This window comes from Emys orbicularis, chromosome 2 (genome assembly GCF_028017835.1).
Source record: "Emys orbicularis isolate rEmyOrb1 chromosome 2, rEmyOrb1.hap1, whole genome shotgun sequence".
Lineage (NCBI taxonomy): Eukaryota > Metazoa > Chordata > Testudines > Emydidae > Emys > Emys orbicularis.
This window is the reverse complement of record NC_088684.1, coordinates 196,087,118-196,115,111: the sequence shown is the minus strand read 5'-3', so window position 1 is coordinate 196,115,111 and position 27,994 is coordinate 196,087,118. Positions and strand designations below refer to the sequence as shown.

General features: G+C 43.2%; 1 protein-coding gene across 1 annotated transcript in view; it reads left to right on the top strand.

Annotated features, from left to right (window-relative positions):
• Positions 1–27,994, top strand: part of CNTNAP2 (contactin associated protein 2) — a 1,144,465-nt gene that overhangs the window by 866,078 nt on the left and 250,393 nt on the right. Inside the window, exon 15 of the mRNA XM_065398395.1 lies at positions 22,870–22,997. Coding sequence (XP_065254467.1) covers positions 22,870–22,997 — 128 coding nt within the window. The remainder of the gene's footprint in view (positions 1–22,869; positions 22,998–27,994) is intronic.

Genomic DNA, 27,994 nt, shown 5'->3' with positions numbered 1-27,994 from the left:
ACTGAGCTGGGCTGCTCTCCTTTATACTGGTACAGCTGGAGCATGCCCAGTAGGAAGGTGGGGGGCATGGCTTCCTCAGTCCACAATGTGGCATTAACCCCTTCCTGTCCAGTGCAGGGCGAGTGCGCCCTGTCACAGAAGGGTATATTGGCTATCAGCACTGGGGAAAATATGACCATGAATATGCTGGAGCTAAATCTTAAGATATTTTATACATTATGGTAAACTAATGTCTCTAGCCTTGATCAGAAAGACTTGTCCAATATGATTTTGGAGGTAACAGTGATAGGTCCTCCTGCGTCCATCAGGAAGTACAAAGTACATTTTATTATGTAATAACTAGTAATGTTCTTTTGCCATTATTTCAGATTTGTATTTGAAAAGGAGACTTTCATCCACAACCAAGCACTGAAAGTAATGCAAATATGCAGGACTTCACAGCTGGATTAAAGAAAGTGATGTGTTTAAAGATCAACCCTCTGCTTAATTCAGTTGTGAAGTACTGGGCATATGATAATATTGTTTATTCTCATGGAAATGCCTATGTTGACAAAAACTCATTGTTTCTTCAATGCCATGAAGTATGGAGAAGATGGACTGTGAGAAGAGAGAAAGCCTTGTTTAAATAGCAACTAGAATAGATGAGCCTGAACCAAAAGCCCAGATTTGAAACCCCTCAAATATTTGAAAAGTTCTGCTCACACCTAAATGTGGCCTGAATGTTACTGTTTGCTGCTATTTCTGTAATGGACCAGACTAAAACACTGGATTGGAGCAACCCTTAATTTAGGTAAAAGTTCAAATCTGGATTCCAACTCTGCATCTTAGACCCATCTCTAGTCATTAGAAAAAAGTGCCATGGGCCATATACATATATGTATATAAGTGTCAAACAGCTTTATTTTAAGTATGATATAAAATATGATAATCAGGACTAAGGTTTCTGAGATAGTTTAGCAACCAGTGCTCTATATGATTGTTTGGGTAGGAGACAGGCACCAGCCAAAAGTGTATGACGGATCAAAAGAGACATTTTTCATCAAATTTCCAGGCTTTTAGGTGCCTGTCTAGGGTCACCTAATGATCAACCTCATCCCCTTTCTTAATATCAGTTCTTATGCCATATGTAAATTTTCTCTATTAATCTGGACACACAATGTCAATTTTAGTTTTTTGGGCACCCTCTATAAAGCACTTAAGGATGCCTCTTTCATCTTTTATGCTCATAAGTTTCCCTCTCTCTCTCCCTCTCCACCCCCACACTCATCCTCAAGCCCAGGAAATGCCCCAAAGCTTTAATTTGATATTATAAGGTCCTGTCACCTTCATAAACCACACAATCACACCAGAAGTCCTGAAATAAAATCCTGTATTTAACCAGGGATTATTTTTCCATATGCATTCAGTCAGAGACCATACCTTATTCCATACGTATTGCATATTTGTAAAGATGCTTGAATGAATGACAATTTGAAGCCTTGTCTTCTGTCACTCAGGATTTCCTGAGAGACAAGATAACTTACAATATCTCAAGGGTTTTGAATCCAAGAATAAAATTTTAAATAATGCACAATAGATCTATCAGGCCACATATTGACTTTTATTTAAAGTGTAACTGCATAGAGAAGATTTAAACTCAAGAAAATACAGATTTCAGTGAGCTGCTAAATTTTTGTTATCTATCCTTCCACTCTGCTAAAACTGATTTTTTCCACACCCAAGAGAATGGAGAAGAGAGAGAAATGGTGGAGCGGGGACAATTGTCAGGGTATTATCACAGCATAAATTGAATGCTGCAAAGGAGAGGTTGTCTGTGGAAATGTTAAAGCCAAAAGGCATTTTGGAAGTTGCCCTGGACATAGGTTTCTTATTTTAGTGGTTTCAAATGGCTTTTTAAAAGAATGCCTGCTTCTAATCATCAATGTAGGATGCATGTTGCCCTGTAACTCAGGAAAGATGCAGCAATTGCAATTTATGTTAATATTCAATTTAAAAGTAATTTATAAAGAGTAGTAAGTGATTCATAAATGTTTAAATAAATAGTTAATGCTATATCATCCAACATGGTTGCAGAGAACCCGGCCTTATAACCATCCATACCACTATCTACTAATGTGCTTAGAATTAGAGCTGGTCAGAAATTTTCCAGTGAAACAGTGTTTCATCTGAAAATGCCAATTCATTGAACTCTGAATGCAGAAACACTAATGTGGAAACATCTCAGGTTCAACAAATATTTGGCAAATCAAAGGCATGGTTCTGATGGAACTGTGCCTGCCAGGTTTCCAGCTTACTCAGCTGCCAAAGACTCTGGCCTTCCAGGGTCTGGCCCCTGGGCAACCAGCCCTGCCATGCCAGGGTTTCCAGTCTCCTTGCTGTAGAGCTGGGTGCCTGGGAACCCCAGTACTAATTGAGGATCAAACCCCAACTTTGGAGTAGAGAGCCTGGAAAGCCTGAGAACCCCAGCTCAAGCCTGGACTGTCAGAGCTTCCAAGCCAAGGAACTCAGGGCTTCCAGACTCCCACACCAGCTGGCTCCTGACAGAGGCTGAGTGAAATTGACAATCTTGTCAGTTAATTGCAGCAGTAAAACTCACCTGCTGTCAGGGTCCCCAGGAACAGATTTTGTTTGGGAAATACCATGTGTTGGTGTTTCCAAAATTAATTTTTTTCAAGATTTCTGGGTCACAGGAAATTTCTAGTTTGCAGAGATTCAGAATGTAACCAAATTTCAAAAACATGAAATTTCCTGCAAACCAGAAATCCTGTGTTTTGGGCAGGTCTACTTATAACATCTATAAGACACACTACTCATGTCTGTAACATGCTTATAATCTCTTTCTCTCGTGTATTAAGCCTTTTACAACCATTAAGGAATGGAACCTTAGTATAAAGCATGACCAATACAGCTATCAGTGTGTGTGCAAATGTATGGATTTTATAAATCTATTGTCAATGTCCAACTTTGCATCTTAGAACAAATTATGGTATTTAAAATAGAATGATTTTTCTTGAAGATCTTAGAAAATACTTAGTTTGTGGCCCTCATTTTCCATGCCCCCCTTCCTTAATGTTCTCTGAACTATAGCTTCCATAGTGTATCTGTTTCTACTTATTTCGTGTTTTAAAGAGCTCTCGTTCTAGCAATGTACTTCGTAGGAATTTCCATACATTAATGGGGGACCATTTTTAGCAGTGTGCACATGGCGCACAGCTCTAATAAATATTGTCAGCCTTTATCATTTGGGAGAGAGAAAAAGTTGGGTTGCATGTGTGTACGAAAGTGTACAATGTAATCTGAATGATTCATTTCTTCACACCATATATGTACAGATTGTCAGCTCAACCACCCACTTGGCAACTTTTGCCTCGCAACCTTTGGTTTTGGAGGCAAGTAGCAGCCCCATTAACTCAGCCAGCAGAACACACACATACACAAGGCAGTGTTAATCCCTTATACAGTTGTTGTTATGGCAAAGCAGAAAAAATGTTGTAGTGAGGAATTATTTATTTGAAGCTTCATTGGTGGCCTAATCCACTTCCCCTTGCAATCCATGAAAAGGCTCACTTCAGTGGGAGTTGGATCAGGACTTCAGTGGTGGACTGTATCAACTTCAGCTGTGATCCAACCCTCTGTGGAATGAAGACTATTTGTATGATTGTTTTGTGTTCTCCTTCCTGGAGAGTGCATGCATATAATTGTCGGCTTTGTTTCATATAAAAGAGAGACTTTTAAAGTGTAGTTTGTGAACTACTGCTGGTCTCCAGAGTACTTGCTGGTCGTCCACAGAGAACTAGCTAGTCGTAAAATGTTAGCTTTTCCTGCTCATTCCCAGCTGTTAAACTACAATAAAGTCATCTAAAAGTACACTAAATACTTTCCTACTATTACTCTTCCATGTAAGCAATTGCTGTTGTTGCCACAGGGATCTTATAAGATCATGAATGGGAGCGGGGGCTGTCTGTATGATCACAAATGGGAAGGATAGGTGGTGCACAAGTATCTCTATTAAAATGTGGTCTGACTCTTGACATAAAACATTTGCCCGACTCATGCATAAATGTTGCCCAGCAGTGATATTGTTTTGTACCCTATACACTTGAGTATAAGCATAGAACGGTCTGACAAAATTCTAGATAATTGACAGGAGATCATAGAGTTACCATGATGGTAACACAGTTAACCCTCCAAGAAAGGAGGAGTGAAAACAGAGGTGTCTGATGGGGAAAAAGCTGCTGAGAGAATCTTGGTGGGAGCTAAGGAGCTTGTCTACACTGCATGGCAAAGCACATTAGAGAGGTGTGATTTGTAAAGTACTCTAACGTACTGCCCTACGTAGACCCTATTAGTGCAAACTAAAAGTTACCTAGTTGGCTTTAATGTAGTCCTGTTTGAAACAGGAGAACTCACACCTTTCTGAATACGCTTTACTGGTGCTGTGTAGACAAGCCCAAAGAGAATGTTGTGTGGGCCTAGAACGGCACTGAGCACTGCAAAAGTCAACAAGCCACATTTATGTAAAAGAGAGATTTGGAGGCTGACAAGAAGTAGAGCTGAGCAAATGGCTATTTTGCTTCGGTGGCCGATCTGAAAAAGATGGGGGGAAGGGATTGGTTCATTTTGAAAATTTGTTTGGGTTGAACAAAAGATTTCAAACAACAATTTGAAATGGCATTTCAAAACAAAATGTCAGTTCAAAATGACATTTGAAACTAAATGTTGATTCAAAAATATTGTTTTGAAACAAAATGTTGATGTTCCCCCCCCCCAGGTTATTTTAGCTGAAGCTGTTCACCAAATTTGACCTGAATTCATGAATAGTTTCAGTGTCCCCAAAATGTATTTTCCTGCTAATTTACTATTTCCACACATATACACAAAATTGCCCAACTCTAAAAAGAAGGTCATTGGGAACCCACCAAATTAGTTAGGTGAGTATTGAGTTAGAGCTGGATGAGCTGGCTTATAAAATGGTTACTCATTTTTGTTAGTTTCAGTAAGGTAAATGCTTAGACAAAACTCCCAAGCTAATGAGACTGACACAAGGCAATGGGAGATTTTCCTGAATAAGGTCTGCTTCAGTGTTTGGCCCAACATAGTTAAATTGTAGATTGGCTTACAAAGAACCATATAGAGACAGTCACATTTTCCCATTAGATAAAGTCCTTGTTTTCAGTCACTTAACCTGTCTTGACATTTTGTGAGTCTTTTAATGTCTTCTTGTTTGGATCCTTTACGAGAGAATCTTGTACCATAGCAAAGCAGAATCCACCTGCGTTTGAATGTTTGAGACACACTCACATGTTAAGTTAATGAACCTTTTTTAAACATCAGTGAATCTGTTGATCAGTGTACTGTGGTTTCTGATTTACCAAGATGTTAGTAATATCATACATAAAATACAGGGGGGAAGTGTCACGAAAACATAAAAAGACCATAAAACTTTAATACGTGAATGAGGCTGCATTTCATTTTTTCTAACAAGGTCGTCTGCCTGCTGGAAGAGACAGTAAAAAAAAAGAGCCTAATTGAAATGAAAATAATTCTAAGAGCCATATGTCCATGTTTACAAGCAGAGGGAATGTGACAAGTATCTGTGTTTTGCCTGTATTTTATAGCAGACTGTTTTACATAATGAAAAAATACATCTGTTAATTACCTTTCTGCTATGCCATTGCTTTAAATGTGCTTACAAGTCTTGGAGCATTCAATTCCAAATAATTATTTGTGATGAATGAGGGAACATTTAAAATGTTGTAAAGATGGATATTTGATTCTTTTTCTAACTAAAACACTTTCTTGATAACAGAAGCCTCTTTCCTCCCTCAATAGATGCAGCAACATTATGTTTATAGCTCAATTTGTAGATAATCCTTCAAACTACGCTTTTTTCCCCCAGTCATTGCTATTATAAATGTCTTCTTCCATTTGGCCTTGGCGTAGCTTAGGACTTGAAATAGCTTTTTGCTTCCTGCCAATTACAGAATAATTTAGGGGTTGAGTCTACCATGCATAGTTCTTGGAAAAAACAAAGGCTAGTAGAATGTATTAAGATTACGGTATCTTCTCTGCATTATCTGACTACAATAAGTGGCTAAACAAATTCAATCAACATTGATTTCTGTAACATAGATTTGAGGCTGCATTTATTAATCATTTTACATTTAAAAAAACCTTTACTACTAATCACAGATAATTAAAAATAATATGTCTGGAATGACATAATTTAAAGTAGGATGTTTGAATATAGGGAATCTCGTAGATTCCAGAAATAGGATATTGTTGCTGTTTTAGTTAAAGAGAGGTTTAGGTTAGGCAGAATAGAAAGGTCTTGAAGAGAAATGGGCTCAAGCAGCAAAATTCACCTCCAGACTTTTTCAAAGTTGAATCCAGAGTTTGGTTTGGACCATGATAGGAAGCGACCAAGTAATCGGACAATCTCTGCTTTTGGGACTCCACTTATAACTGATTATCCCTTCCACCTAGCCTTTGTTTGTTTGTCTGTTTAGATTGTAAATTCTTTGAGTGGATGTTTGTTTCTAAACATCCTTTGTGGATGTTTATTTCTAACCCTGCCTCATACTTTCTGTGTAATCTCAGGCAAGTCACTTAATCTCTACGTGCCTCAGTTTCCCTTTTGTGAAATGGGTAGCGAGTAGGATGGCAGTACATGTTGTGCTACTTCAAAGTGCGGTTGCTCCTGCCAACACGAGCCTTGGTTCTGGCTGACTCTGGCCCGTAGTATCCATTAAGGGTCCGTGCTTAGAATTATGAGGCAATGCCCACAATGGACCCAGGTCAGAAGGGGAAAATATCCCCCCAGTGGTGCTGAAGGAAGATGAGCAATGACCTCAGGACTATCTGCTACATAGAAGGGTTTCTGGGAAGGGGGTTGGTGCCCCCAGACAAAATCACCAAACTACATTTTTCCTGTCTCAAAGAGGAAAGCAAATCAAGGAGCATGCCCCACACTTTAGGCCAAACTCCATAATGTCTATGACATCCACAGCTGACTTGAGAAAATCCACCGGATTTGCCACCTAGAATGTATTAACCCTAAACTAGGTCAGGTACCAGGTTTCACTAGTATGAGAGTTGGAAAGATAAACATTAAAGTTGCCAGAATAACTGAGGCAAGACTCATGAATAATGGTCAAAATTTTGTGGAGGACCTGAGTCTATTTTACTCTGGAGGAACTATGTGAATGGGTTGGCTGTAATCCTCTGACCACCTTTTAATATACCACTCACAACATGGCACCCTATATCTGATCAACTACTATAAATCAGGTTCAGGCATAGCGAAGGGAAGCTGACAATGATTGTAGCCTACATTCCCACTGAGGAAGCTACAGATGCTAATAAAAATGAATTCTATCAGCACCTAACAGCAGTGGCACAATCTGTTCTGCCTTACAAAAAATGTATTATGATATTCCAAGATACGAACCCCACAGCAAGATACGGCTTCAAAACTATTCTCAGGCCATTTTGCTCTGGAACAATAAATGACAACTTGGTGCGGTTACTCTCCTTTTGCATATCTCACATTTACCATCACTGCCGGCTGGCTTAGGTGCTTAGATATCTATCAGCAATCCTGCATATCCAACAATGGCTGGACGAGGAAGGAGCTGGAACATATATTGGTTTACAATCATAGTAAAGGTAAGGTCATACCAGATCTACAGAGGTGCAGAAGCTCTGGCAAATACTAACCTATGTCTCCTTGTTGCTAAAATGGTAATTACTCTCCAGTTTCAACATAAGAACGTGCTTGTTATGATACATAAGGGACAAGGGATCTGTGAAAATCCAGCACTGGCTAACAAAGTATGCTGTCACAGTCGAAAACAAATTCAGCGCACTTGGCGTTCTCCAGGATGACACAGAATTAGCCTAGACAGCCATAAGCAGAGGCATCTGAGAAGCCAGAGATGCCATCCCAGAACTCAAATGCTACAAACGATGCTCCTGGCTATCCAATGAAACATTTTAAATTTTGCAAAAGAAATCTGAAGCCAGACAGTGCCACAATGCTGCTGAATGTAAACGTTTACCAGGTATTTTTCGAGTGAGAGCAGAAGTGGATCGTGAAGTTTATTCTGAGAACTTGCAAAAGAGGCAGAAGTAGGAGTGAGATCTAATAAATTATGACCTCCATTCAAAGCTGTTCAATCACTTGGATCCTAAACTGAATTTTGTGCGGGGCCTGTGTTGATAAACGAGGCTGATGGTAAAACACGCTTAACCCAAGTCCTGCAAAGATGGAAAGAATATTATGAGTCTGCATCTAACCATTTTGGAGTGACTCCATGTCCAGATCTGGATGTATCAGCAGTAGATGCAATCCCTGACCCTGAAAATTGTGTAGGTGCATGTATGTTCACTCTGCCATAAAGAAACTGTGAAGTAGGTGTGCTGCCAGACCCAGTGGCATAATGTCTGAACTGCTCAGGGGTACCATAAGTGTAGCATTACACACACATTTTCTCCAGGCCTGGACTACTTGGAAGGTACCAGTGGAAGGAAGGGATCATTATCCTGCCCTGTGAGAGGAAAGGCCTACTGAGTGTGGTAGCTATAGGCCAATAACTCTGCACTCTGTTCATGGAAAAGTTTTTCACACATGTTCTGCTCACCTGGCTCCAGCCTCTCTTTGTGACATGCCATTGCCCAGAGCAATTGGGCTTCACTTCTGGGTGATCTACAATAAACACTATACTTACTCTTCAGCTTTTATGTGAGAACCAGTGTGAATTTAACTAGCCTTTGATAGCAGCATATGTAGACCTAAAGACAGCCTTCAATTCTGTTGACAGAGTTGCCTTGTGGAAGGCCCTACAAAGCATCAGTGTTCCCAACATCCTCCTGGGGCTAATTCAAGATCTATATAATGACTCAGCCATGCGTGCATTGGGGTCCCATAGGTCTGCCAAGTTTCACACTAGTTCCAGGGGGAAGCACGTATGTGTCTTGACCCCTGCTCTGTTCTGCTATGTAATTGGTTGGCTCCTTGAACATATCTCAGCAGATATCAATATAACTGCCAGTTCAACTTCTTTTACCAATCTGGAGTATGTGTGTGATGTTGTCCTCTTTGGTCAAGATGCAAACAATCTCAGAGATGCACTAGAGAGCATCTTGGGCTAAGTGTTTCATGAGCAAAAACAAAAATTCAGAGTCTCGGCGAGACGTTGTGATACGAGACCTCTATGTTTCCGGATAAATTATGGAAGTAGTGGATGACTTCATCTATCTAGGCAGTAAACTGTCATCAAATGGGTGCAATCAGCCAGACATCCTAAAGAGAATTGGTTTAGCACTCTCAGCAATGAAGGAGATGCATAAGGTCTGGAGCCAAAAAAGGTGAAACGGTGTATAAAGGTATGGATTTATCAAAGCTGCATTATTCTGATTCTCTTATGTGGATCTTATTCAAGACATCAAGAGGCTGAAGGCATTTCATATGCATTGCCAGCAGCAACTACTGGGTATAAGATGGTTTGACTTTATCAGTAGTAGGGATGTGTCATTGAGAACTGGCCTCAAGAGGACTGTAGTCATGGTTGGCCACCGCCAGCTAGCCTGTTTTGGTACTAGTGCATGCCTCAGAGACAAAGTCCCCACACATTGAGTTTTGAAAATTGGACTTGGAGTCAGAAGGGGACACTGCCTGGTTACGGACTGGCAGCGGTCATGTGGTTACCCACAATCGACCTGGCTGCACCAGATCAGTAATAACCCTTGGCGCTCTGAGTCTCCTAGAACAAAGCCTGTATAGTGGGCCATGGCATTCAGCACGATGGTTCTCCGCTGTCCAAGTATACTGTTGTGTGAGTGGTGTTGCTGGAGGGGAAAGATGTGATTTACTACAACAGTAGCACCTGAAACACCACAGCATAAAATTCTTTCCACATGAGACAATATTTTGTTTATTAGCAACTACTATCATTACACAAGCTCAACAACATTATTACAGGGGCTCAAACGTCTGCTAAAATCATGAGAAGTTCTTTACCCTAGTGAGGAACTGACAAGCCCTGCTGAAACAACATTGGTTACAGTTAGTTTAACACAAGGGTAAAGGGAAAGTGTAGCGGGGTAGTCATCTGCTCCGGCCCTGAAGGGGTTAAAACGGGGGAGGGATAGCTCAGTGGTTTGAGCATTGGTCTGCTAAACCCAGGATTGTGAGTTCAATCCTTGAGGGGGCCACTTAGGGAACTGGGGTAAAAAATCTGTCTGGGGATTGGACCTGCTTTGAGCAGGGGGTTGGACTAGATGACCTCCTGAGGTCCCTTCCAACCCTGATATTCTATGATTCTATGAAGGGCTGCCCCTGGGAGCCAGAAGACAAAACTGATTGGGGAAGCAGCCACAGTTTGGGCCATGCCACAGCTGGCCCTATAAAAGGCTGTGGGCCAGGAGCTCAGGCAGTCTCTCTCTAGCTGTGGAGAGAGACGGGCCTGGCTGCTTGAGAGCTCGGCAGGGTACCTAGAGTGGAGCAGCGCTGGGGAAAGGTCAGAGGAGCTGGGGAGCTCCAGGCTGGAAAACCTGCAGGCCTTGGTAAAGGCCAGAAAGGGTACTGGGGTTGCAGAGGTGCAGCCCAGGGTAGGCAAAGGCAGCAGGTCCAAACCCCCCTTGCTGATGATGAGTGGTATAGACTGCAGTCTGCCCCAGTGAGCAGGGGCTAGATGGTGACTGGCAGTAGCCACTGAGGCGCGGTGGGGGTAGAGCAGGGGTGGGCAAACTTTTTGGCCTGAGGGCCACATCGGGTTTTGTAAATTGTATGGAGGGCCGGTTAGGGGAGGGGGTTGTGGCCCAGCCCCCACCTCCTATCTGGTTCCCCCCTCCCCAGGACTCCACCGGTGGCTGGTGGTGCTACAGCCGCGCCACGCGGCTGGAGCCGGGCCACGCCACCGCCACCGCCGCCACCATGCAGCACAGAGACCAGGTCAGGCCGGGCTCTGCAGCTGCGCTGCCCCAGGAGCTCACAGCCCCGCCGCCCAGAGCATTGCGCTGGCAGCGGGGCGAGCTGAGGCTGCAGGGGAGGGGGAGTGGCCGGGGGCTAGCCTACCTGGCCAGGAGCTCAGGGGCCGGGCAGGATGGTCCCGTGGGCCATAGTTTGCCCACCTCTGGGGTACAGGGTTGGGGGTTCCCCTGGGTGGGGAGACCCAGAGAGTGGGGGTACTGCCAGGGGGAAGCACCCAGGGAAAGGGGCACCAGGGTTTGGGAGGGACATAGGGGCCAGCGGCAAGCGGGACATCGACCAGCAGAGGGCACTCCGGAGCTGGAGAGCTAATTCCCAGGACGACCAGCAGGAGGCGCCGCGCCAGTGAGCCGCCGCATCGCTACAGAAAAGAAACAGTAAAAATCAAACAAGCTCAAGAGTAATGCTTATCAGGAGAGATGGATACTTAAATTTGAAAGATGAAACCAACCTACTTACATACGTCACTTCCAGGCCTCTTCAAAAGGTACTGGAGTTATAGCAGTTGAAGCTGCTGAAGGGATGTGCTGAATCAGAGCATACTTGCCTCCACCTTGGCACTTCCAAAAAGAAGGGAATTTACTATTGTACCATAGCAGCAGCCTCCTGTTGCCCTTCCTGCCTCTGAGAACCCTGCTTCCTTTTTATTTTTATTTTTAATTGGTCAGAAGTCAGCACAAAGCAGGATTGAATTTGGCCTATGTTGTCCAGTTGATATCTCCATTACATCTAGGAGATATTGAGGCAAAAGAGAATTTGGGGTGAAGTTAAACACCTATGTCCCTGTCAACTGGGCAAATATGAGATATGATTCAAAGAGACAAGTGGAATTGGTTTTACTTTGGCTAGTGTGCTTTGCTTACTAATGACACAAATATCATATTGGGATATGCAAAGTTGAAGTCATAGATTGTGGCAGAGCAGCAGGAGCTGATGAGGCTGCACAAGAAGAAAGTGAAGAAAGGAGTGAAAAAGTGAAGAGATTGTAGGTTTGAGTATCATAGTAGTATACGTAGATATCCAAGGGTAAATTCTGTAAGGAGAAGCCCAAGAGAATAAAAAAAGAAAAAATAGGAGGGGAAAAAGACTATACTCTGAGAGACCTCAGTGGACCATTCTAGCAGTAAAGGATAGTGAAACCCCAACCACAAAATATGGACAGATTAATGGGTACAAGTAAAACAACAAGACTAAAATGTCTGAGTCAAAAAAGCAAAGGAATCCAGCGGCCAGGATGTAATGTGGAGCACAGCTGGTTGGAGGAAGGGGATATCCTGGCCATTTCTCTTGTTCATGAGGGAGGTGGGAGCGGTTGTGCTTTGTGCTTGAGTGTCCAGTAGAACGAAGAGGATGGGAGAAATGATGGATGCTAAAACTGCTAAGCCTTTACAAAATTCTCAAGGTAGAGAAAGTTAGCATTCATTATTAAACTTTCTGTGCCAAATTCTGCACTGACTTAGGTACTTTGGAACCTCATTTAAGTAAGTGGGCTTGCGTGTGTTTTTTTTTCTTGACATCAATTACTTTTATTTAGCTCCTTCAATCACATGAAATAAAACTGTTGAAGTTGTTAACAGCTACCAGGAGTGATACCTCCAAGCTGCTGTTCTCATGTTTTCAATATTTCTTCCAACACACATCATCCTTTCATATAAAATCCTGCCTAAAGCACATTTGGGCTGATATTTTGGTAGCAGATGATCCAAATGTTTGCAGACCATTAGAAAGCCGATAACTTCAAGGAACTTACTTATCATATCTGCACATATTTTACTGCAGTACAGCTCAGGTAATAAAACATTGTTGTCTCATATACTAATTGTATAACCAAATCATGCTTATTGCACATGTAAAAATGACTATTACTAAAGTTATTGTCTGATCCATATAAATATATGAAACAAATGCAAATATTACAGTTGAGTGTATGGTATTTTTAAAAGTAGAGAGCAGCCAAGTAGGTGATGGCACCCAACCAAGTCCTTCAGATTGGCAGCCTGTGCTCTCTCTCCTTCTAACACTGAGACAGGAGATCCTGCTATAGCAATTGTGTAATTATGTTGGCATAGCAGGATTGGAGCAATACAATGGTTCTGCAGTGACTGGGAAGCTAACAGGGTCCTTTTCTGCCCTCCTTTCCCTATGGGACCTTAATTTGCCTGATTTCTGCCCACAGAGAAGGGCTGTGTCTTGAGGTTGTCTTCCTTCCACCGTCACCCAAATAGGAGGGGAGACCACCCCACAAGATGCACCACTTCTCCCCAAGCAGTGCCCCAAAAAGACACCAAGCACATGGTCTGTCCCACATGCAAAGCACCAGAACTGAGGCACAGACTGAGAGGAGAAAGCAGACAAATGTTGGGGATCAACCCCACTGTGGTGGACCTTCTCAGCTCCACCTTTGACTAATCTAGATGTGCAGTTGAAAAAGGATGAGGGTCTCATAATCCCTGAGTAAAGTGGCACCAAGAGTTCTTCTGGATTTCGCTTTGGGAGAACTCCAAAGAACAGAGAGCCCTACGAAAAGGCCATGCAGTCTAGCCCTCCATCTTTTGCCATGTGGAAGAGGACACTGAGGAGATTATCAGGGAATCCTGAGCAAGCCATATTTTTGTCCTACCCTTCGGTGAGCATCGTTGTTGGAAGGAATGCCATGCCAGAGGGGGGGAGGAGCGAGGACGCGGCATGCGGAGTAAAGGGGGAGTAGGGGGGGAAGAAGAGGCAGGTTAAGGGTGGGGGCTTGGGGGAAGGGGTGGAGTGGGCGGGCCGAGGTTGAATCCCCCGCCCCTGGTGCTTGCAGAGTAGGGGAAGCTGCCGCTGCTGCTGCACAATGTGCTTCTCCTAGCCTACAGCACCTTCAGCCTCCTTGCCTGCCAGTGCCAGTGGGCTGTGCCTGTGTGGGGTAAGGCAGGGGCACCTCCCAACTATAGTACTGTAATGCATGGCAAAAAAATTTTTCCATGGAACCTAATCCCCCCATTTACATTCATTCTTATGGGGAAATTGGATTACCTTAACATCGTTTCACTTAAAGTTGCATTTTTCAGGAACATAACTACAACGTTAAGTGAGGAGTTACTTTAGTAGTATGAATTTTATTACTGAGTTTATGAATAATATACTGTGTAGTTCATCAGGTATTCATTTTCTAATCACAATTAAAGTGACTAAACCTCAAAAGGATGTTTATAATCATTTAAATTCTCCTGGATTTAATTAAGGGAGTTAGTGTTATGGGATTATAATGAGATTGGAGAGGTGTCCAAGGAGGAAAATTTATTTTCTAATGTAATTTTAAAGCTTTTGCAGTTTTAAGTCCAGGGGAGAGAGCGAGACCATGGGAGAAGGGAAAGAAGCATAGCTAAATCTCAAGCCCAGAGGTAAAACATGAACTATGCCTGCTTTGGTATAGTTGATTTATACTAGTCAGAGATAACTTTAACTTCTTAACTGTAACATAACAGAGATGCGCTCCAATATTCTGAACAACTAAACTCCATAATGGGTGATATTAAGAACCCTCACATTGTCTTCCTGAATCATAACTGATACATCATTTTCCTCATGGGACTATTTGTGTGCATCATGCTTTTCATGTTGAGACCATTTAACCTGTTCACTCACTCAACTTTATAACAGAGTTTACATTTACACACAGTGTAGCCAATGGCCGAATTTAATCTTTGATTTAATAGATTTTTAAAGAAAATATCATACAGTGAATGGACTTGTGTATGTCCCATATGGGTGCTGGATCCTATTCAGATGTATGATTCTTTCTGAGGTGTGAGAGGAGAAAGGGAAAGACAGGAAATTAGTGAGAAACCCTCACTCCGGAACAGCCAACTCATGAGGAAATTTAAGGTTTCAGCCAATAAGTGTCATGGGGTACTTGAATTCAGAATAAAGGCAGGCCTCAGGACATGAGTGAGTTTGGACAATTTTTATATATTCTGTATATAATATGTGTTAAACTAAAAAGTCGACGATATCAAAACCTCCAGAAAGTTTCCTTTAAATTTAGAATACAGGTTTGGGTCAATTCTTCTTTTATCCAAGCCTGTGTGCTTAGCTCTCTTTTTAATCCAGTTCATTACAGTATACCTATCAGCAATTAAATAGCTCCCAGATTATCAAGACTGCTGCCAGAATTCTATAGTTCATTAGATTCTCTGTAACGCTAACTCTGACATTAGCATCTCAAATTTAAATAGAGTACTTGCTGACTATTTTTTGGAAGAAAACAAATAATATTTGGCACGTCTGTACCTCCTTAAAGCTTTTTTTTTTTTTTTTGCATTTACATTCATATACAAATATCCATTTAACTAAGCCTCACTACACCCCTATAAAGTAGATTATGGAAATACAAAGATCACTATGCAGGTACTATACTAGCCCATTAAAAAGTTGGGTCTAGTAGCAGATGGACAACAAGGAAATTTTGCACTTTGCATGTTTGTATTTTTTAGATCACTAGTAACCCTAATTTGTTTATGTATACATAATGCATGTTCTTTTTACATACAATATTACAAGTAAAGATCTGATCATAAAACAACAATAATAAATCTTACAGTAATATAGACCCTTTTCATTCAGTAGTACCCTGCAGCTCTTTACAAACAGTATATATAGTAATGGAAATTAGAAATATTAACATTTTACTGAGATTTCATCAGTATCTCATGATAATTACAGGATTTGATGAGATTCATTCAGTCTTCTTTGACTTTTAACAGGAATATGACACATTCTGTATTCAATCCTTATTCTTGGGTGGATTTTCTTTAGTGAGGGAAACCTTTTGCGCCATCTTAATGTGCAAGATCTTTAAAGAGCTGTGGGAGCATTATCCCATCTAGGAGCAGAGTGTTCCTGATATAGTGTAAATTCAACTATTATAGTTAGTCTTTGGTTTAGAAAGTTTTTGACTTCATCAAGCAAAATGTATGTCACTTCTACTCACACACACTACATAAAAGAGAAGTTGAGTGCACATACTAAATTCCAGGTACTAAGTATATTGAAGTACCAGTCACTTCTCTATCTATCTGTCTTAGGCCATGTCTGCACTACCAACTTTGGTTTACACAAGTTATGTTGCTGTATATTGCTCATGCACATGCATAGTTGGATGACTGTATCAGCACTGCAAGTAATCACAAGAAGTGCTTGTGTCAGTGCACAGTATGGTGCACCAGGGGTAGGTATCCCAGTGTGCCACGCACCGCCCTTTAGCACAATACCTTTGGGGGAATTTTTTGCAATGCGTTGTGAGGCATACACAAGTTGTACAGTGAGGCTGGAACAAGGATGGTCCCATCATGTAACTTTCTCCATCCCATAATGCCATCCCTAGCCCATAATTTTCACGCCTTTTTTTTAAAAAAATCCCACAAATCTGCACAGTACTTTTTACTGTTTGCCATCTCTGACTGAAGAATGGAGCCCATGCAGCTCTGCACTATTCTCGTAACTATTGTAAACACGGGACAAATGATCCGAAGGTATTTGCAGAGTGGCAGTAGGCACCGCAACAAGGGGGATATGACAGTTTCTTTGGGGATAGATTACTAAAGGGCATAGTGAAAAATAATTCAAGGTTGTTGGTGGCGCTCATGCAGTAGCCGCAGAAGGTGGAACACTTTTCTGGGACTGAGAAATAAGCACTGACAGGTGGAATCACATAGTGCAGGTTTGGGGCAACGAGCGGTGACTGCAGAACTTTCAGATGCAAAAGACCACATTCCTGGATCTGTGCATCAAGCTTGCACCAGCCTTCCAATGCACGGACACCAGAATGAGAGCCAGATTGACAGTTGAGAAGCTAGTGGTGATCGGACTGTGGAAGTTTACAACGCCAAATTGCTACCAGTCAGTGGGAAATCATTTTGGAGTTGGAAAATCCACAGTGGGGGCCACTGTTATGCAAGTATGTAGGGCCATTAATCCTATCCTACTATGTAGGACTGTGACTCTCGGCAATGTGCAGGATATTGGGGGTGGATTTGCTGCTGTGGGGTTCCTGAACAGTGGTGGGGTAATAGAAGACATTCAGGACTGTTCAGGAAGCTGCAAACATGGATGTTTTTCCTGACGATGTTGAAATGTCAATAGTGATCTTGGAGGACCAGCCCACCCTGTACTCCCCTAGCTTATGAAACCATAAGTCACCTTACAGATCCAAGGAAAGATTGAACTACCAGCTCAGCAGGTGCAGAATGACAGTTGAACATGCTTTCAGTAGATTGAAAGGGATGCTGGTGGTGTTTACTCACTAGATTAGATCTCAGTGAGAAAAATATCCCAATGGTTATAGCTGCCTGCTGTGTCCTGCATAATATGTGTGAGGCAAAGAGGGAAAAGTTGCCACCGGGGTGGAGGACAGATGTGGAGCAGCTCTCTGCTGACTTTGAACAGCCAGACACAAGGGTCATTAAAAGAGCTCAATGCAGAGCTGAGGGAAGCCTTGAAAGAGCATTTTAACAGTCATCCATAGTAATGTGATGGGACAGACTGTGCTCTACCTGGCCCTGAAATTTTGGGTGGTGTTAGAATTATGTAGTGCTTGGTGTAATAGCACTGAGCACTGGCACTATTTTCCAGCACTGGTGATTTTAGCTGATATCTCACTTCTGAGAGTCACAAGGGCATAGAGGACACAGCTGCTACTGGCATCCTGAAGCCACCCAGGCCTGTATGCCGCTAGCCTCTTTACTGCAATGGTGTCTGCCAAAGTCATCAGAGTGGCATGGGAAAGTGTCCTACCGTGGAGGAAGAATAAGGCTGTCATCCTAGAAATCTTTGGGGGAGGATTGCAGATTATCTCCATGGAAGTTTCATTGAGATCTCCCAGGAGGATACAAGGGACATCCCTGTGTGCATAAACAAAGAGCTCCACAAGCCTCTCACCACTCTCACTTAGCCCTACAGGGAATGAACAACAGATAATTCTACCTCTGTTTGTTGTATCTCTACCTCTTCTCATAGGAATAAACCAGTGGAAAGCAGATACCTGTGTCCTGCTAACTTGGGGTTGGACCAGGGTGCCATCTTCACATTTAAACATTCTAAGGTAGAATGCATACACACAGTTACCTGAGATTCCTTCCCCTGGATCGGGGTCAGCCGTGCTCGGCTGGCAGGAATGCCTAGACTGTGGTGGAGTCATGAAAAGATCCTGGCTCACAGCATAGTTGGACCCCTCCCACTGGATGTCTCTCCTCCTAGCTGTTCATGGCAGGGGTCTCTGTCTCAGGTTCCACTAGGCTATCCACGTTGGTCTGCAGGGTGCTGGTGGAGTCTCCACCAAGTAGGGCATGCTGCTCATTGTTAAAGTGGCAGGTCTGAATCTTGGCACCAGATCTGCTGGCCTCCCTGTCCTTGTGGTATTCCTACTGTAGTACCTTTGCTTTCATGTGGCACTGCTGCTGATCCCTGTTGAACCCCATCATCTGCGTTCCCTAGGCAATCTTTTCATAGATGTCTACGTTTCTATGTCTGGTCCGTAGCTGTGCCTGCACACCCTCTTCTCCCCATAGGCCCAGGAGATCCAATAACTCCTGTCTACTCCAGGCAGGAGCACATCTGGAATGTGTAGCCGGCATCATGGTTTGGGCAGTTGCACACAAGGAAGAGCCACTAGATGAGGTCATCCAGCTGGGCAATCAGGAAAAGGTATTTCAAAAATATGGAGGGTCTTTATAGTGGGGATGGCTTCCAGTCTCTGTGACTCCTGGCCAGTGGAGGTCATAATTGTGACCAGAGGAGTCACTGTTGAGCGTTGTGGGACAGTGGCTGGAGGACTATTAGGGTTGACATAGATCACATAGTGTCTACATTCTTACTGTGTCAACCACAGTATATCAGCCATGGTTCAATTCTGTTCAGGGTGTCACCGTAATGGGGTGCTTTCGTCAGCAGTAGGCCAATGTGAGTTTGTACACTCACGCACAAATAAGTCAATGCAAGGTGACTTAAGTCAAAGTAACTTTGTAGTGTAGTCCAGGCCTTCGGTACTTACACGGCCCCCATTGTTGAGGTATCTGAGCACCTCACAATCTCTAATGAGTTTATCCTTACAACACACCATGTGAGGCAGGGAAGTACTATTATTCCCATTTTACAGATGGTGAACTGAGGCATAAAATGACTATGGGAATTGGCCAAAGTCACAAAGGAAGGCTGTGGCAAAGAAGCAACTGGAACTCATTTCTTCCAAATCCTAGGCTAAAAGTCTAACCACTGAATTATTCTTCCTCTCACAGGAGAGGAAGTTTCCTACCATGGTGACAAACAGCCAATTATCAGAAAACAAAGCAAGAGCACTACTGGAAGAAACTATGTAACACTTAGGTTTATTTTCACAGCAATGGCTCTAAAGTTACCAAAGAATATCAGAGTATTTTGTGTTAATTCCATAAATAAATCATTAATAATGAGTATCAGTAACATTAGTAAAGGGGTGGGGGGAACCATCACTAGTCATTTTCATTCCATGGAAAGGAGGTGGCATTTATGGCTGGTAGAGGCTTGAAAGATCATTGCCACATTATTTGGGGCTGAAAATAATGTTGGAGGGGAGGGATGGAGTGCCACTGATGTAGTGGTTTTTTTTTTCATCACGCTCTAAAGAAATGTTATACTTTTAATAGTTACCTCTGATTTGAAGGTCTTTTTGAAATAGTGGCATTCAACAGAGAAAAACAATTTCAGAGGAAAATTTTAGTAAGAGTAAAGTGATAACCTATGTGACAGGTTGGATTGGGGTTCCCCGCGCAGGTTCGGATCCTGCCGACTACGCCACTGTGACGGGTTGGATCACAGAAACCCCCTTGGGAGCTGCCACCCAATGTACCAAGACTACCCCTGTTCCTGTTTTCCCTGCCAGCTCAGGACTCCAGCACCCTGTCTTGCTGAGCCAGACACTCCCGTCTGGCTCCAGACACAGACCCAGGGTCTGAATCACTTGTCCCAAAGCTGCAAGTTTACCTGAAAACAGCTCACAGAAGTGTGCTTGTCCTTAGCACTCAGATGCCCAACTCCCAATGGGGTCTAAACCCAAATAACTCCGTTTTACCCTGCATAAAGCTTATGCAGGGCAAACTCATAAATTGTTTGCCCTCTATAACACTGATAGAGAGATATGCACAGTTGTTTGTTCCCCCAGGTATTAATACATACTCTGAGTAAATTACTAAATAAAAAGTGATTTTATTAAATACAGACAGTAGGATTTAAGTGGTTCCAAGTAGTAACAGACAGAACAAAGTAAGTCACCAAGCAAAATAAAATAAAATGCGCAAATCTATGTCTAATCAAACTAAATACAGATAATCTCACCCTCAGAGATGCTTCAGTAAGTTTTTCTCAGACTGGACACCTTCCAGGCCTGGGCACAATTCTTTCCCCTGGTACAGCTCTTGTTCCAGCTCAGGTGATAGCTAGGGGATTCTTCATGATGGCTCCTCTCCCCTCTTTGTTCTGTTCCACCCCTTTATATATCTTTTGCATAAGGCGGGAACCCTTTGTCCCTCTGGGTTTCCACCCCCCCTCACTGGAAAAGCACCAGGTTAAAGATGGATTCCAGTTCAGGTGACATGATCACATGTCACTGCAAGACTTCATTGCCCACTTGCCAGCACACACATATACAGGAAGACTCACAGGTAAACACAGCCATCTGCGGCTAATGGTCCTTGCTAATGGGAGTCATCAAGATTCCAAACCATCATTAATGGCCCACACTTTACATAATTACAATAGGCCCTCAGAATTATATTTTATATTTCTAGTTTTACATACAAGAGTGGTACATTTATACAAATCAGATGATCATACTCAGTAGATTATAAGCTTTGTAATGATACCTTACAAGAGACCTTTTGCATGAAGCATATCCCAGTTACGTTATATTCACTTATTACCATATTTTTCTAAAACTATCCCAGTTACATTATATTCACTTATTATCATGTTTTTATAAAACCATATAGACTGCACAACGTCACAACCTACATTTAATTTCTGTTACAGAGGCTAGGGTCCCATAGATGTGGCATCAGGCTGGGGATCAGGGAACCTGGAATTATAATCTTGGCTTTGTTATTCACTCATTTTGTTACCATGAGCAAATCACTTAACCTTCCTGCACTTCTGTTTCCTATCTGTAAACAGAAGAAAATGATACTCTCCCACCTTCGTAAAGGATTTTGAAATCTATAGATGAAAATCCCTGTATACGTGTTTGTTATTATTTAGCAGAATCTGCAGAAGCAGCTCACTTAGACCCAAAGGATATGAGAGGTCCTTCTCTCCGTTCTTTGTCTCCTGGCAGTCTCCTCTGGCAGAATCTAGAAGGGGCTATGGCCAACCATACTTAGTTAATGGTCTCAGCCTCTTGGAACTGGTGAAGGATGGAAAAATAAAGGATTCTGAGATAAAGGTGGGAATTCTGAAATGGAAAGAACATAAAGATTTAAGAAAATAGTCATCCAGTGTTTTCAGAAAACACTTAACTTTCTCAAATATGTAATAAATAAATCTCTAATTACTCTCTTAATCACAGAGAGCAGACACAAATTCCAACGAGCTGTCATTCTAAAATGATAGTTATTTTCTTAATTACTTTAATTGCTTTTCTTTTAAAGGAGCTTTTATCTTCCATCGCTTCAGAAGGACTCAATAGCTGATGTGACTGAAGACAGTATATTAGTGTTACTGAGAAACTCTCATTTTTACTGGATCACGCAAATGCCTCTGCTCTGCCTCCTGGATAATAGGAATCTAATATTACGGGGTCATAAAGTCATTGAAAATAGCAGTGGAAAAGGCTTTCAGAGCATGTAGTCTATCCCAAAACGCAATTGCTCCCTACAGTATATTACTCAGTATATTTTCTTGGGCTTTAAAATCATCCTTAGTATCATGTTCTCGTTGAGCAAAGGAATTGATTTGTAAAGAAGAAGGTTGGAAAGTCTGTGGTTACTATTAATTGCTGATTTACTGGAGCACTTAGAAAGGTGCTGTAAAAAAAAGAGGAAGATGTGTATCTTCTCTTCTTGGGTTATGCAGCTTGGACAACTATTAGGTTGTTTTGTTTTGCTTCCTCTTATTTTTTTCATGTCTATAACAGTAGGGTCTCACTAATATTTGTAAAATTCAAAGCTGCATTATCTTTCACATCCTAGGAGCTGCATGGCTGTTCTTAGCTTCCCTGTCTGTTTGCTTCTGACAAAAAATGGTTCAAGGGAAGAGAGAAGATGTGGCTGGTTAAGTTATTGTTTTCTGTTTTAAAGGAACAGCACAATTGCTGTTCTAATGCTTTCATTTTAGGCACCTGATCTAAAACATGAATCAGTTCTCACTTCACATAAGTGTTGAGGTATATTGGTGAAGTGAATGTAGGTCTCTGTCCATCTGTATTATATACTGGGGGTGGTCAGAAGACTTTATCTCTTAATTCTTTATCTTTAGTCCAAAGCTGGGGCCAAAAAAGATATGTCTTTAGGAGGTGTTGGAAAGCCCTCTCCATTCATAGCAAACAAGCTAAACAATCAACAAAGTACCATTGCTCAAGTACGTATGGGCTGTGGTCAGTTCCAAACAAAAAATCCAATGAAACTATTTTGGAGAGATTTTCTTGGATGAAATGAATATCTCTGCTTTACAAAAATACATATGATTATATTAATATAAGGTATTTAATCAAATAGATAGGATTAACAACATAGCTTAAAGGGTAACATTATTGTATTGATTTAATTATTGCTTTTCAGGGATATTTATTCTTGTGGTGATTCGTTCATTGTCAGGGAATAAAATCTTTGTAAATATTTCACTTGTTGTTGTGTTGTTTCTCTTTTTCTCTGTCTCAGGAGAAAAGACGCTGGGCTCTTGTCTTATAAAGAACATCTACCAGTGAGTCAAGTGGTGGTTGGAGATATTGACCGATCTGGATCAGAATCCAAGTTAACTGTGGGTCCTGTGCGCTGTCAAGGAGACCGTAAGTTTGCTGGGTTTTTTTCATTGCTGTTGCTCCTGGTTAGCTTATAGCACTGTTGGAACATAGGAAAACTTTGATTGTCTCCTCATCTAAGCTCATGCAAGTTACATTTTGCTCACAGCCACTTCCTAGCAGAGTCTAAGATGTGCAAAGAAAGGGAAAGAAATGACCATAAAACCACCAATACAAAGGGCTCCGCTTTGGATCTAAAATGTGGGCGTTCATTTTTCTTGTATGGTAAATGAGGCATCTTTGACTACCCAGCTAAGTTTATGATGATATAAACAGTAATACAAATAGCATAAGAGCAGCACTCAACAGCTGTGATGCTGCTGAGTGCTGCTGTTAATGCCATTAGCATTGCTATTTATATCACCATAAACTAGGTTTATAGAGATATAAATAGTAGCATTATGGCTAAATGCATCCTTGTAAACTCAGGTTATAGCTGTGTAAAGTTTGACATTACTGCTATCAAGTATCATCCTCATCAGAGCTCAATGTTGACTTGTAAACTAGAGATAGTTCTCTGTAGCAGTTTCTAGTTTTAAACTTGTGCACCGGAGAGGGGATACATACCTTCCAGTTTGGTCTGTAGGAGGTGCAATATCAGAGTTATAAAGATTAAAGTGTATGTTTTATGTAGTTAATGATGGTAGGTGATTTCAAAATGAAAGAAAAGGAGCGAATTTGACCTAGCCTTTATTTTCATTCATAAATATGTCTGGCAGGGTGGTTCTTTGTGTTACTATCAGATGCATTTAGTCTGCTTTTCTGTTACAGAAATTAGAAAAATTCTCCTAATTTTCTTTGTTTTCTGTTCATGTATTTGATGAATATTGTGTACCAACTTATTTCATGGGATGCTTGCAAATTGTTCACAGAAACTGATTTCTGTTTATTATTTGTGGTGTGTGACTGATCACCTGAGTCAGAAGTTACACTTTCTGTTCCCTGATTTAGATGACTGACATTTTTATACAAGATTTTACAAATTATGAATAGGAAATAAGGAATAGCAAATACTTTTTCATCCATACATACCCTTCTTCATATGTTTCACGGGTATCAGTATGAATAGAAATCTTTATGAATTCAGCCGTTCTCAAACATTAGTGTGAACAAAACCGCATTTGCTCAAATGTTCGCGAATAGGGGTTAGCGGAACACAGTTAAATCCAACAGCTATTTGGGAAATGAATGAATTCCTAACAGTCCATTTGCGTTGTATTCAGTCTGCTGTTTGAGTTATGCTGCCAAGTTTTGTGAAGCCATAAATCCTATCCTGTGAATAATTTTGTATTTATTTCCATGGCCCTGAATTCACCCTGAATTCCTGGCCAACCCCCATCCCCTGTGCATTCTCCCTTGGATTCTGGAGCCTTCTTCATTCCCTACCCTGTCAAACTTGCTGCTGTATTGCAGGCCAGGGCTGGGTGAAGAGGTCTCTTTCTATCCCACAAGTACCTCGTCGAGGATCATGAACTCTGTGTGGGCTGCATTGAAATCCTTTAAGGGAAAGAGATCTAGGCTGGGAAATTCAGCAGGCTTTGAACCATTTTCATTTTCAACAACCCATCTGGGATTGGACTTGCTCAGCTGCGCAAAGGCTGGAGTATCATTTAAATGGTTTTTGGAAAAGAAAATTTCCCAGACTCTTCAGGGCAAAGCTATGTCCTGTCCATCTGGCTGGTCCAGCCTTGTTGGTGGGCAAAGACAACCCATACCTGCCAATAGCGGAGAGGCAGAGTGAGTGCAGTGGTGTCAGCAGATGGTATTGAGCATGCTCACTCCAAGCCAAGCAGCAAATCTGGGGGGGATGCATGACCCCACATGACCCCCTTTCCCCCCCAGGCATCACCTCTGTTGGTGGGAACCATTTTGAATGTGAATTGCTGAAAATGATTTCAGAACATGGTCAGGGTGCCCATGTATGTGGGGTCATAAATACACAGTATTGTGTATTCCTCATGAAAACATCATTCTCTGTACTAGCCCTTTTATCACATACCCCTGATATAGCACTGGGTGGCGGCTATTCTCCCTTTTGCTACCATGCAATGCTAATGCTGCATTATTGCAGGCTAAAGTCTGTCCCTGCTGCCCAGAGCCTCCTAGCACCCCTCCCCTCCATGATGGTGCTAGGGGAACAACTGGAGCTGCACAGGATGGCTGATGCAGAAGAGGCCATTCATGGCCTTTACAGAATGTCAGTTACACAAGCACCAGGCCGGGGATCTTTTGTTTTCCTCGCCTCCTTTTTTATTTATTTGTGTATTTAACTGTGCGGGGAGAGGTTGGGGCTTGGAGGGATGGAATGATCTGTCAGGAATGGTGACACAGATTGCCTTGGGGATCCTGTGCATGGGACAGGGCTGGCTAAGGGGCAGTTTGTTTATTTTCTAATAGAACTAACAAGACTTGCCCCTTTTACATTGATGGTCCCATGTGCGAGACATTGGGCTAGGATTCAGGATGTCTGTATTCGTATTCCAAGCTCTTCCACAAAGTTACTTTGTGACCTTAGTCAAGTCATTTAATCTCTCTGTGCCTCACTTCCTCATCTGTAAAAGGATACTTCCTCTCTCTGTCCATTTTGAATGTAAACTCTTTGTAGCAAAGACCGTTTCTTACTAAGTGTTTGTACAATGCCCATGTGACAGGGGACACTCACCTCTTGTGAGCACCTCCTGTCAATCAACAGCAAACCTGCACACAAACTCTTTCTCTCTCTCCTTCCGGCGCCCTCTGTCAGCGGTTAACCTCGTCACGGGGGTCTTCAGTGGCCCAGCTCTCCAGCTAAGTCACACAGTCAAACTCATGACTTCCGGAACCGTTTCCGGGGTAAAAAAAGGTCCAACAGGGCCTATCACAGTGCCCTTGTCAGTATCTGTATCTGCAGCCCTGTCTCTGGGCTCAGTTCTCAGCCCCTTCTGGGCTAGCTTTAAGTCTGTATCTTCCCTGGCATAGAGCAGTGCCCCCAGGGCTTTCTCACTGGAGCCTCTTCAAGTCCTGCCCTTCACTTGGGCCTCTAAACAAGTCTTATCCCCTTCTCAAGGCTTAGGCCACCTTGCCAGTGGCCAGTGAGGGGACCCGGGCCCTCCTACTATTCCAGGTCCCAACCCAGGGACCCTACAAATAGAAACCATGTGCTGCTTCCTTTAATATTTGCTACTGCTATTCTCTGGGTTACTTCCCTTGTAGCCCCTTCCTCTTCACCCTTACCTCAGGGCTGAAGTTCTTCCTCACCGAATGCCAATGTCACCAGAACCTGTCTTCTGGCTCTCCCTTGAGCGTCAGCAACCAGCAAGGGGCACCTTCATAGCTCCACTGGTCCCCACCAGGAATTGATTTGCTTAGGCCATGCAGCTCCTTTTAACCTTCACAGGAGGCAAGTGTCACCTTCACAGGAGGCACCCAGAGGGCCTTATCCTAGATCCAGCATCCCCGTATCATCTGCCACCCACCCCAACCTCAGGCTGGCTTTCCAGCACCTGTTCCTCCACGTCCCCAGGTTGCAACCCCTAAAACTTCACCCAGGTCCTGTCCTGGAGGAGTGGGACTGGGCATAGATGCACCTGGAAACTGTGAGGGAGCAGGCTACAGAGCTGCTCTTCTGGGTGTGGGGGAAGGGTTGAGGGATGAGCTGCCATCTCAAGCCAGGGTGTTGCAGAAAGATTGCAGCCTACAAAGGGCCACTGGAGGCCCAAAAGCATCTCCATGACAAATACCTTCAAGAGCAGGCAGGGTACCTAAAGTGAAAACAGTCTGTCCTTGGCCCCGTATATGGAGGGAGATGGTTCTAGCCCCACAGAGCTGGTTTAATAGATTCAGGGTAGATGGTCCCCTCCTTAGTATTTGTTTGTGTTGATTTTTTTAAAAAAGGCCTGTTGTTACTTGGGACCTAGAACACCATGTCTAACACCTGCATGCATTCTGTACTGTTTAGGCCCTGCCACACACAACAATGGTGCCATGTGGCTCCTTTAGCTTCCTGCCTCCCTCCTTCTATCAGGGTAGGGTGACCACATGACAGAGGTCAAATATCGGGATGCGGGGGGGGGGGAGCAAAAAAAAAAAAGTCGGTGGCGGAGCAAAAAAAAACAAGCAGGCGGCAGAGCAAAACAAAAAAACAAAAACAACTGCCGTAGCACAGGAAAAACTGAGAAATCACCGGCAGCTCCACGCCCCGCCCACCAGCTTGCCTCTGCTCCATCTCCACCTCCCCCCTCGGGGAGGGAGGGGGGCAGCACGCAGAGCCCACCCCCCCCACCAGAGGGACCTGCCAGGGGGCCAGGTGAGTCCCAGGCAGTGCTAGCCTTACCTGGAGCGGCTCCCAGGAAGCATCCAGCAGGCAGGTCCCATCCCTCTGACTCCTAAGGTCGCGCGGGTCGGGTCGAGGGGGGCGGGGGCAGGGGCGGGGGGCTCGCTGCCGGCGCGGCTCGCTGCTGGCGCCTACAAGCCCCACCCCTGCAGCACACAGTGGAGACCTACTCGCCGTCTCTGTGCGTGCCTGGGGAGTGGGGCTGCAGCACTCTGCAGGCTCCTGCCGGCCGGCGGGCGAGCGCCGGGAGTTCAGCTGCGCTGCCCCAGGCCCAGGAAGAAGAGGTGAGCGGCGCCGGCAGCACCGGCTTGTGTCCTCCACCAGACGGTCCCCCGATATCGGGACAAAGTGCGTCCCGACCGATGTAAGGTCGGGACGCGGGACAAGTCCCCTAAAATCGGGACTGTCCCGATAAAATCGGGACATCTGGTTACCCTATATCAGGGTCTCCTTCCTGCTCCCTGAAGTTGCATGATAATGATGCTGGCTCCCAACCGTGCACACAGTATACACATGAGTGTGTTATATTATTGGCGCCCACAACTCAAGAATTGTGCATCATCTCCTCCTGCTTTGGTGTGTCCCTGATCAGCGCTCCTTTGTTGGGTTCCTAAAAACAATTTGAAGGAAATGTTCTGGAGTTGGTTTCTCATTTTAAACAAATGCTTATTTT